The sequence below is a fragment of the Pristiophorus japonicus genome, chromosome 20 (assembly GCF_044704955.1).
Source record: "Pristiophorus japonicus isolate sPriJap1 chromosome 20, sPriJap1.hap1, whole genome shotgun sequence".
Taxonomy (NCBI): domain Eukaryota; kingdom Metazoa; phylum Chordata; class Chondrichthyes; family Pristiophoridae; genus Pristiophorus; species Pristiophorus japonicus.
The window spans coordinates 5,466,837-5,478,961 of NC_091996.1; the positions used below are offsets into that span (position 1 = coordinate 5,466,837).

At 45.1% G+C, this 12,125-nt stretch overlaps 2 protein-coding genes across 8 annotated transcripts in view; one reads left to right on the top strand and one right to left on the bottom strand.

Moving 5' to 3' along the window:
* dync2i2 (dynein 2 intermediate chain 2) overlaps positions 1-4,416 on the top strand; it is a 70,293-nt gene extending 65,877 nt beyond the window's left edge. The window contains exons 6-8 of the mRNA XM_070863682.1: positions 1,946-2,172; positions 3,075-3,232; positions 4,022-4,416. Coding sequence (XP_070719783.1) covers positions 1,946-2,172; positions 3,075-3,232; positions 4,022-4,260 — 624 coding nt within the window. The 3' untranslated portion in view covers positions 4,261-4,416. The remainder of the gene's footprint in view (positions 1-1,945; positions 2,173-3,074; positions 3,233-4,021) is intronic.
* Positions 4,417-9,229: 4,813 nt separating this feature from the next.
* Positions 9,230-12,125, bottom strand: part of sptan1 (spectrin alpha, non-erythrocytic 1) — a 132,505-nt gene continuing 129,609 nt past the window's right edge. For all 7 annotated transcript variants that reach the window (XM_070863690.1, XM_070863691.1, XM_070863693.1 and 4 more), the window contains 4 exons: positions 11,230-11,283; positions 10,967-11,113; positions 10,353-10,500; positions 9,230-9,550 (listed from right to left, as the gene is read on the bottom strand). In XM_070863690.1, the coding sequence (XP_070719791.1) occupies positions 9,425-9,550; positions 10,353-10,500; positions 10,967-11,113; positions 11,230-11,283 (475 nt within the window). In that variant the 3' untranslated portion in view covers positions 9,230-9,424. The remainder of the gene's footprint in view (positions 9,551-10,352; positions 10,501-10,966; positions 11,114-11,229; positions 11,284-12,125) is intronic.

Here is a 12,125-nt window from a genome sequence, read left to right on the forward strand (position 1 = left end):
CTAGCAGTGGCGAGCTTAGCCCGGTGACTTTAGTTTACTCTCAGTTCTCTTAAACCTTGGCTCTTAACAACCAAGAAAGTAAACTCAAAAACAAATGCAAAGTACTGTATATGCTGGAAATCTAAAATTAAAAACACAAAATGTTACGCTCAGCAGGTCAGGCAGCATCAGTGGGGAGAGAAAGAGAGTTAACCTTTCAGGTCGATGACCTTTCATCAGAACTGGACAATGTTAGCGAAGAACAGATCTTCAACACGTACATAAGCAGAGAAAGGGGCGGGGAAGATTAAACTCTGTGATTCACAGATTCTGTACTTGGGTAAGTGGGGTGTGACCTGTATATGGCAAATAGAAATTGATCAGTAGCTTGATTGAAGACTATTCAGTGAGATGATGGATACCACCATCTGACTCTCCAAAAAGGAGTTAAATGCTGCCTTGGTCCTAATATCACAGTTTGAATTCATTCTGAAATTGGTCGCAATCCAACCTGCAGAGTGGAATATCACCCACCTCCACCTGAGCCCACATTGCGCTAAACCAGGGAATTGTAGACCAGTTAGCCTCACATCTGTTGTAGGGCAATTACTAGAGTCTCTAATTAAGGACAGAGTGACTGAACACCTTGAATATTTTCAGCTAATCAGAGAGAGCCAGCATGGATTTGTAAAGGGTGGTTCATGCCTGACCAACCTGATGGAATTTTTTGAAGTAGTGGACAGGGGGAATGTCTATGGATGTTATTTATATGGACTTCCACAAGGCATTTGATTAAGTCCCTCATAAGAGACTGTTAGCTAAAGTTGAAGCTCATGGAATTGAAGGCAAATTATTGACCGGGTTAGGAAATTGTCTGAGCGGCAGGAGACCGAGAGTAGCGATAATGGTCAGGTTCTCTAATTGGCGGGATGTGACTAGTGGTGTCCTGCGGGGATCTGTGTTGGGGCCTCAACTATTCACCGTATTTATTAACGACTTACATAGAAAGCCACATATCCAAGTTTATCGATGGATGACACAAAGATTGCCGGCGTTGCAAGCAGTGTAGATGGAAACATAAAATTACATCTATATTAATCGATTAAGTGAATGGGCAAAACTGTGGCAACTGGATTTCAATGTAGGCACATGCGAGGTCATCCACTTTGGACCTAAAAAGGATGGAACAGTATTTTCTAAATGGTGAAAAGTTAAAAACAGTGGAGATACAAAGAGACTTGGGGGTTCCAGGTACATAGATCCTTAAAATGTCATGGACAGGTACAGAAAATAATCAAAAAGGCTGATGAAATAAAGGCCTTTATATCTACAATACAAGTGGGTAGAAGTTATGCTGCAGCTATAGAAAGCCCTGGTTTTACCTGGAATACTGTGAGCAGTTCTGGGCACTACACCTTGGGAAGGATATTGGCCTCAGAGAGCGTAGCATAGATTTACCAGAATAATACCCGGACTCCAAGGGTTAAATTACAAGGAGAGATTATACAAACCAGGGTTGTATCCCCAGGAATTTAGACTGTTAAGGGGTGATTTTTTGATCGAAGTTTTCAGGATATTATGGGGAACTGATAAGTTAGATGGAGAGAGACTATTTCACCTGGTTGGGGAGTCTAGGACTAGGGGGCATAGTCTAAACATTGGAGCCAGGTCTTTCAGAAATGAAGTTAGGAAACACTTCTACACACAAAGGGTGGTAGACGTTTGGAACTCTCTTTTGCAAACGGTGTTGATTTTAAATCTGAGATTGATTTTTTTTTTTAACCAAAAGTAGTAAGGGATCTGGGGCAGATCAGCTATGATCTCATTGAATGGCGGAACAGGCTCGAGGGGCTGACTGACTTCTCCAGTTCCTGTGTTCCTACATCTCGTATAAGCTGGAGCCTGTCAGTTGTACTCCTTATAAAACTGTACATTTTTCCGTTCCAACGTAATGTCTCATCCACAGGCTCGTGGAGACACTCCGTTTGGTGTGACCGCACTGTCTTTCTCTCACCTGGACAAGACGGTGTTCATTGCTGGTGTGGAAGGCGGTTACGTGTTGAAGTGTTCAACAGAGGATGCGACGCATGCGACACTGGGCTCCGGTTCTGTTCCATTGAGGGCTCCAGCCCAGTTCACCTTCTCTCCGCACTGTGGTCCTGTCTACGCTGTTGACTGCTCGCCATTCCACAGGTCAGTATACGAACAATAGCGCACAGAAAAAGACTTGGGAGGGGGGAAAATATGGGGATCCCCTCCTCCCTCCAAGGTGGTCAAAACCAGTCCAGGAGATCACTCTGGCCCTGAATTCCTTGCACTACTGACCTTTTGTACGAGGAGATCTCCGTCCCAGCCTGAAACAGGTCTGGCTGTAGCTAGAAGGTCTTCAGCGAATCAGCACCCACTGTATGAGCTGGCAGCCTGTTTCAGAGGTCCACTATTCTCTGGGAAAAGGACCACCTCTTGACAGCTAACCTAGATCTGGCCTCATACAACCTAACCTTGTGACCTCTGGTCCTCCCTAACCTACAAGACAGTAGTGTCCTTTTGTTTTTGTGACTTCACTCTCCAAAGGACTGCAGAAATTCTGCAGCCTTTTTCATCGGAGAGCGGGCGAACTGTCGTGCAGTACTGAAGGACTGCTGCACTGTTTGAGGTGCTGTCCTTCGGATAAGACATTAAACTGAGGCCCCTCTGCTCTCTCGGGTGGATGTAGAAGATCCCATGGCATTATTTCGAAGAAGAGCACGGGAGTTCTACCCGGTGTCCTGGGCCAATATTTATCCCTCAACCAACATCACTGATAAGATTATCTGATCATGATCACATTGCTGTTTGTGGGAGCTTGCTGTGCGCAAATTGGCTGCCGCGTTTCCTACATTACAACAGTGACTACACTTCAAAAGTACTTCATTGGCCGTAAAGCACTTTGCGATGTAGTGAAAGGCGCTATATAAATGTAAGTCTTTTGTAAATCAGGCCAATCCTGTGTCTCTTACGGCAGGATTGCAACTCTGCAAACAGGTACATGTAAGTAAGTTTTAGATATTGCCCACTGCATAAATTGTCGATGTGACTCTCTTGTTTTCTCACAGGAATCTCTTCCTCACTGCTGGCACTGACGGGCACGTCCACCTTTATTCCATGTTGCAGGCCGAGCCAATTCTTTCTCTTCAGTTATCTCAAACCTATCTCTTCAGCATTAGCTGGTCTTCAGTCCGACCTCTAGTCTTTGCTGCAGCCACGGGAGAAGGTAAGCTGTGATACTAGGTCAAACACTAATTGATTCGGTGGGTAAATTTCAAGGAGCTGAGTTCTAGATTAAGAAGCAGAACCTCCAGGGTAGTAATCTCTGCATTGCTCCCAGTGTCGCGCGCTGGACCAGACTAGCGCTATATAAGTGCACAAGTCCCATCACCCCTGTGCTCGCTGACCTACATTGGCTCCCGATCCAGCAACACCTCAATTTTCAAAATTCTCATCCTTATTTTCAATCTCTCTCTGTCCTATCCCTTTAACCTCCTACAACCCTCTGAGATCTCTGCACTCCTCCAATTCTGGCCTCTCACATTTCCTCGATTTTCTTGGCTCCACCATTGGCAACCCTGCCTACAGCTGCCTGCACCCTAAACTCTGGAATTCACTCCCTAAACCTCTCCGTCTCGCTCACCTCCCTTAAGACACTCCTTAAAATCTATCTTTTTGACCAAGCATTTGATCACCTGTCCTCGAACCATGGCTGATGATGCTCCTGTGAAGCACCTTGGGATGTTTTACTATGTTAAACAACAATTTGCATTTATATAGCACCTTTATCAAGATTGTGGGATATTGGCATGAACCTATGCAGTTGGCTGTCTGGACTAACATCAGTGGAAATTTACATTCTGTCCGGTTTGAAATATGTATAATAATAGAGGATTTTGGTGTTTGAAACATCTAGATTTCTTTTTTTCCATTTCTCAGTACCCGAAATGGTTAAAGGAACATTTATTATTTAACTGCGGAGAGGGATTGAGTAATTTTCCTTTTATTCTTGCAGGAACCGTGCTGATTTTTGACCTTGGCCAGAGCTCGCTTTGTCCTGCAGTTTCGATTGAGCAGAATGCAGAACACAAACCAGTTTACTGCCTGGCATTTAACCCAAAACAACCCCAGCTTCTTGCAGCTGGTAATGCAGAAGGAAGTGTGAAAATCTGGCAGTTGAGTGCTGAACTGACAAAGCGAGGACCGAGGGAGATGACTCTACTGGAACAGCTCGCAAATGAAGTCGCAGATTGACCAAATACCGAGCGAGATTGGCTGGAGAATCCCTGGTGAAATGTAGCTGGGGGATATTTTCCACTTATCTTCAGTGTTGCAGTTATACAATATAGGCTAATTCAGTGTATATAATTTTATTATATTCCAAATAAAGTATGTCTGTTGCAAGTTTAACACCAGCATTCCTGAATGCGTTTTATCTGCATCAGAACTGAGCCTTCGACCACTGAGCTGCAGCACAACTAAGACCGTCTATTTCCACCTCCATAATATCACCCTTCTCCATCCTTGCATCAGCTCATCCACTGAAGCCTTCATCCATGTATTTGACTATTTCAACGCACTCCTGGCTGGCCTCCCACATTCTACCCTACGTAAACCTGAGGTCATCCAAAACTCAGCTGCCTGTGTCCTAACTTGCACCAAGCCCCGCTCACCTATCGGCCCTCCAGCCTCACAACCATCCCCTCCTCCTGTGATGTTTGCGCTCCTCTAATTCTGCCCTTCCGAGCATCCCTGATTATTATTATTCAACCAGTGGTGGCTATGTGCCTTCTGTTGCCTGGGCCCCAAGCTCTGGAATTCCCTCCCTAAACCTCTGCCTCTTTCCTCCTTCAAGACGCTCCTTAAACCATACCTCTGGGACCAAGCTTTTGGTCACCTGAGTTAATTTCTACTTATGCAACTTGGTGTCAAATTTTTTATCTCATTTATCATAATTCTTCCTTGGGATGTTTTAGTATGTTAAAGACGCTCCTATAAATACAAGTTGCTGTTATATGAATATTTAATTATTACCCAGAGTGATGCGAATGTGGAACCCACAACCACAGAAGAGTTGAAGAAAATTGTATAGTTGCATTTAAGGGGAAGCTAGATAAGCATGTGGAAGACAGTACTCTAGGATTATGCTAGATTAGATTTGGAAGGATGGAGACTCGACTCGCGTGGAGCATAACGCCAGCATGGACTGGTTGGGCCAAATGGCCCGTTTCTGTGCGAGGCCCCTTGGGGAAAAGTGACCATAATATGGTGGAATTCTACATTAGGATGGAGAATGAAACAGTTAATTCAGAGACCATGGTCCAGAACTTAAAGAAGGGTAACTTTGAAGGTATGAGGCATGAATTGGCTAGGATAGATTGGCGAATGATACTGAAGGGGTTGACTGTGGATGGGCAATGGCAGACATTTAGAGACCGCATGGATGAACTACAACAATTGTACATCCCTGCCTGGCGTAAAAATAAAAAAGGGAAGGTGGCTCAACCGTGGCTATCAAGGGAAATCAGGTATAGTATTAAAGCCAAGGAAGTGGCATACAAATTGGCCAGAAATAGCAGCGAACCTGGAGACTGGGAGAAATTTAGAACTCAGCAGAGGAGGACAAAGGGTTTCTTTAGGGCAGGGAAAATAGAGTACGAGAGGAAGCTTGCAGGGAACATTAAGACGGACTGCAAAAGCTTCTATAGATATGTAAAGAGAAAAAGGTTAGTAAAGACAAACGTAGGTCCCCTGCAGTCAGAATCAGGGGAAGTCATAACGGGGAACAAAGAAATTGAACAAGTACTTTGGTTCGGTATTCACTAAGGACACAAACAACCTTCCGGATATAAAAGGGGTCAGAGGGTCTAGTAAGGAGGAACTGAGGGAAATCCTTATTAGTCGGGAAATTGTGTTGGGGAAATTGATGGGATTGAAGGCCGATAAATCTCCAGGGCCTGATGGACTGCATCCCAGAGTACTTAAGGAGGTGGCCTTGGAAATAGCGGATGCATTGACAGTCATTTTCCAACATTCCATAGACTCTGGATCAGTTCCTATAGAGTGGAGGGTAGCCAATGTAACCCCAATTTTTTAAAAAGGAGGGAGAGAGAAAACACGGAATTATAGACCGGTCAGCATGACATCAGTAGTGGGTAAAATGATGGAATCAATTATTAAGGATGTCATAGCAGCGCATTTGGAAAGAGATGACATGATAGGTCCAAGTCAGCATGGATTTGTGAAAGGGAAATCATGCTTGACAAATCTTCTGGAATTTTTTGAGGATGTTTCCAGTAGAGTGGACAAGGGAGAACCAGTTGATGTGATATATTTGGACTTTAGAAGGCTTTCGACAAGGTCCCGCACAAGAGATTAATGTGCAAAGTTAAAGCACATGGGATTGGGGGTAGTGTGCTGACATGGATTGAGAACTGGTTGTCAGACAAGAAGCAAAGAGTAGGAGTAAATGGGGACTTTTCAGAATGGCAGGCAGTGACTAGTGGGGTACCGCAAGGTTCTGTGCTGGGGCCCCAGCTGGTTACATTGTACATTAATGATTTGGACGAGGGGATTAAATGTAGTATCTCCAAATTTGCGGATGACACTAAGTTGGGTGGCAGTGTGAGCTGCGAGGAGGATGCTATGAGGCTGCAGAGTGACTTGGATAGGTTAGGTGAGTGGGAAAATGCATGGCAGATGAAGTATAATGTGGATAAATGTGAAGTTATCCATTTTGGTGGTAAAAACATAGGGACAGACTATTATCTGAATGGTGACAGATTAGGAAAAGGGGAGGTGCAACGAGACCTGGGTGTCATGGTACATCAGTCATTGAAGGTTGGCATGCAGGTACAGCAGGTGGTTAAGAAAGCAAATGGCATGTTGGCCTTCACAGCAAGGGGATTTGAGTACAGGGGCAGGGAGGTGTTGCTACAGTTGTACAGGGCCTTGGTGAGGCCACACCTGGAGTATTGTGTACAGTTTTGGTCTCCTAACTTGAAGGACATTCTTGCTATTGAGAGAGTGCAGCAAAGATTCACCAGACTGATTCCCGGGATGGCGGGACTGACATATCAAGAAAGACTGGATCAACTGGGCTTGTATTCACTGGAGTTCAGAAGAATGAGAGGGGATCTCATAGAAACGTTTAAGATTCTGACGGGTTTAAGACAGGTTAAATGCAGGAAGAATGTTCCCAATGTTGGGGAAGTCCAGAACCAGGGGTCACAGTCTAAGGATAAGGGATAAGCCATTTAGGACCGAGATGAGGAGAAACTTCTTCACCCAGAGAGTAGTGAACCTGTGGAATTCTCTACCACAGAAAGTTGTTGAGGCCAATTCACTAAATATATTCAAAAGGGAGTTAGGTGTGGCCCTTATGGCTAAAGGGATCAAAGGGTATGGAGAGAAAGCCTGATCAGCCATGATCATATTGAATGGTGGTGCAGGCTCGAAGGGCCGAATGGCCTACTCCTGCACCTATTTTCTATATAAAGACTAAAGGGCTGAAATTCCTCAGTGTACCTCTGCTTCAGCAGTACTGTGATCCAGCAAAAATTGAATTGACCACGTGCCCGTCTTAAATTACAGTTTCCATCTGGCCTTGTAATGGGGCAAATGACCCACCCACCCCCCTAATGAGGCTAGTTGGGAACTAGTGACCTCAGCCTCACAGTAGCTGAGCATTGTACTTGTTGATGGGTATGACCAATGAGAAGAGGAGGCTTATAGGCATTTTCTAAATGTGATTTGCAAACCACCTTGAGGGTCCAGACCAGAGAAGTGGTCTGGATCCCTGAAGTTCTACATTCTTTGAGGGGCCCCTTTGATAGGGGGCTTGCTGGAGAGAAAAACAATGTTTCTGGGATGGGGCAGTCACCGTGGCTGCCCCCCTCCCTCCAAAACTTGGGTAACAAGGTCACACATTGCTGCTTCTTGGGAGGGGCCAGAGCCCCTCCCCAGCTGTGCCCTGGACATCCACTCCGTATCCTACTGGGGTGACATTCCCTGACCCCCACATCGGCACAGTCAGTGGTGGTGGTCGCAATCCAAGCATTAAACCATGTAACTATTCTGCTGCTGTCCCTTTATGGCTACAAGCTGTAATCAACAGGCTGCTGTTCTTTCAAAGATAAATGTTTAAGGTCACTGTTAAATAAACAGAATTTAATTGTTGTTTGGACAGATAATTTTGGAGTTTTAAAAAAAACGCTGCAAATACTCAGCAGGTTAGATATCATCTGTGGAGAGAGAAACCGTTAACATTTCAGGTTGATGGCCTTTCGTCAGATTGTGAAGATGGAAGCATCGGTCAGTTTTTTGGCTGTGATGCAGATGCTGGGGGTAATATGAAGGTCAGATTTTGCAGGTTGCAGAATTGGGACCCTGCACTGTTATTTGGATAGGGGCAGAAGACAGGATACGTACAAATCATGAAATGAATAGGCTGAAAATGAAGCAAGGTTGGGGAAATAAAAAAGTAGTTTGCTCGGTAAATACAATTTTTTTTTGGATAGGCAAAAATATCTAACGACATTTATTTTGTAAAGTGCCCATTTTCTTTTTCAGTTACGGCAAAAATAATCCAGCTATTTAAACTAGTTGTGGATGATAGCAGCAGTTGTTGTGGAGCCAATGAGGAAGCTCACAATGCTTGGATCATGGCTTCAGGAAACCCCCAATCAATTGCAACCACTTGTGACAAAGAACAATGTAAGGGGCCCCTTGGTACGTGTGTACTCTTGGGTATGGAGGTAGTGTAGGGGATCCCATCCCTCCCTGAAGGTTTTCGCATTAGCCCAGCAGCTTGTTTTGTTGGAATTCCTGCAGCCTTCATGGGCTCGGAATGACCCTCTTCCTCCACCCCCCCCCTCCTTTTGGGAGGAGCAGTCACGATGCTTCATCATACAGCATAAGAGGCCATTTGGCCCATCGTGCCGGTACAGGCTCTTAGTCTTACTTCCCCCCCCCCCCCCCTGCTCTTTCCCCATAGTCCTGCAAAATGTGTTCCCCTTCAAGTATTTATCAAATTCCCTTTAAGTTACTGTTGAATCTGCTCCCAGCGGTCGTCTGTTTTGGGAAAGGTTTAAGCAATGGAAGAAAAGCCAATAGTCGGGGGTAGGGGAGCCATGTGCAGAGGTATGAAGCAGTACTGGGTCTCCCTCGAATGACAACAGCATAGAAATCACCCCTACCCAATAACAACTAAAACAAAGATATGCCAGTTTGAATCAGTAGTGTTTATTAATTTAAGCACACTGCATTAATGATTATAGCAGTAGTAAAAAAAAGTTTCCAAGCAAAGCACAAGCAAACCAGTTTATCGAAGTCTGACAGAACGATTTATAGTTGCACGGAGATTAAACACGGACATGCAGAGCTAATGTTAGCAGACACGCTTAGATTTTGGGAGCTTCTAGTTCACAAACAGCGATCGTGTGAATTCCACGTAGTCGAAAGCCGAAGGAATCTCTCTGCCTTTGCCATCCGTGTATGGCTTCATGTGCGAGAGACAGTAATCGGCCTGCTCCCTCGACAGGTTCTAGAAACAAGGCAGAAAATTTCAATGCGTTAGAACATAAGAAATAGGAGCAGGAGTAGGCCAATTGGCCCCTCATGCCTGCTCTGCCATTTAATAAGTAAGATTATGGCTGATCTGATCTTGGGCTCAGCTCCACTTCCCTGCCCGCTCCCCATAACCATTCACTCCCTTATTGCTCAAAAATCTCCACCTTGAATATATTCAATGACCCAGCCTCCACAGCTCTGAGGCAGAGAATTCCAAAGATTCACCACCCTCAGAAGAAATTCCTCCTCATCTCAGTTCTAAATGGATGGCCCCTTATTCTGAAACTAATTTCCCCCAGTAATAGGCTCAACCTTTTCTTCATATAACAACCCCTTCATCTCAGGAATCAACCTCGTGAACCTTCTCTGAACTGCGTCCAATGCAAGTATATCCTCAAGTATCTCCTTAAATAAGGTGACCAAAACTGTACACAGTACTCTAGGTGTAGTCTCACCAATAACCTGTACAGTTGTAGCAGGACTTCCCTGCTTTTATACTCCATCCCAACATTCAGTAGCTAGGCTTCCGTTTCACTAAACCATTAGGTGGTGATCATAAAGTAAACCACACTCAGCGAGCTCACTGTACACACCAATGCTGCACTGTAAATACAGAGTGCTGGCTTGTGTGCATCTCAGTCCCGTGTCAGTCATTGCCAACATCTCCCTGTAAGCTGCAAAGTTTTTCTCTTGACTGACTGATGTTCTCCAATAATCCCCAGTTGGTTTGTTTTGGGAAAAGAAAGTCCAAAACATTTAAACATTTGCTGCATTACCTGGTAGAGTTCTTCACGTGTGACAAACTGTTTTCCTTCTGAGCTGAGGGCACGGAAAGCACTCTCAATCTCCTCGCTGGACTTCACATTCTCTGTTTCTCTGCTGATCATGAAGGCCATGTATTCCTGTAGTGACACATAGCCATCTCTGCAAACACAGGATGAAGCAAACATTAACAGAGGCAACAACAACAAAATTCTTTCATTTTTAATGGGCAACCAATTCTCTTCATAACAGTTAGCATTTGCGGATAATAAGACGGCTAAATCTGAATGATGCAGCTTAGAATAATGGTTTATTATAAATTTAGGAATTGTTTTTCCTTACTGCAAACTCCCTATCCCAAGTGTTGACTAGCTGTTCTACTGTGGGATGCATCACCGGTTTGCAATTGGGGGAGGGGTGGCTAATTTTCCCCCCTCCCTAAACAGGGCACTAAAGCTGGGACTGACCCGCTAACTCGGAGATCAAAGCTGGGACTGTCCTCGGCTGCATGGCTCAGATACTCACTGGACAAAATAGCCGAGGCCTCTGCCCCCTCACGAACCCAATCCCAAGTTTAATGTCTCATTATACCAAAGTTTTACAATCGTTTTCTGCAGCCTGCTCTCACCGGTTGGGATCAACAGCATCCAGTATCGCCTCAAATTCAGGGTCTGGTTCTCCTTCCTCTACCATCGGCAAATCGTAACCCAAGGAACGCAGGCACGACTTGAATTCCTGATGGTTCAGGCGTCCCGATTTATCTTTGTCAAAGTGCCTGTGGGGGGGGGGGTGGGGGGGAGGAGGAGGAGAAAAAAAAAGTTAAAATATTTTTATATTAGCACAATGACAACATACTGCACATAATCCTGCATCAAATAAACCCACACTTACTTGAACATCATGCTGAATTCTTTAAGGGCTTCCTCTGTTACACCAGTCGTATTCCTGTAAAATAGAAAGAAATGGATCAGTGATATTTTCACAACAAATATATGGATTTTACACACGTGCACTCCTGACACGAGTGCGACTAGGAGATTGGGGCAGAGAGTGCAAATGTGTGCCTCTGATCCCCCATTCATGAGGGACCGATTGTGGGAGGTGACCTGTGTGTCTGGATTCCCAATATGCACTCCCGTCATGTTAAGCTTCACGCTAGGGACACGAATTTGTAAAACCTACCCTGTAATCGCACGCATCACATGAAAGCAATAGGAGTTAAGGCAACACATCAACCATATGGTAAGTTAGCAAGTTGCCAATAAGGACCGGTCTCGTTACAGAGCAGGAAACTCACATCGCTGAGGCTTGCCACCCCCACAGCTGGAAGATGAAGGTGGTCCAACCCATGGAAATGCTCCCCACCCACCAGAGCTCCTACATGGGGCGTTGCTCTCACTGCTCTTTATTGCAAAATGGAACAACTGAGCGGGTACACTTGGACCAGAAGCAGCAAACAAGAATTAAAGGATGACCCACCAGCACCCGTTGTCACTGGAGTATTAAATCATAGAAGTTTACAGCACGGAAAGAGGCCATTTTGGCCCATCGTGTCCACACCGGCTGAGAACTATCCAGCCTAAGCCCACTTTTCAGCTCTCGGTCCGTAGCCCTGTAGGTTACGGCACTTCAAGTGCACATCCAAGTACTTTTTAAATGTGGTGAGGGTTTCTGCCTCTATCACCCTTTTGGGCAGTGAGTTCCAGACCCCCACCACCCTCTGGGTGAAGAAAGATCCCCTCTGAATCTCCAATTACTTTAAATCTATGCCCTGTGGTTGTTGACCC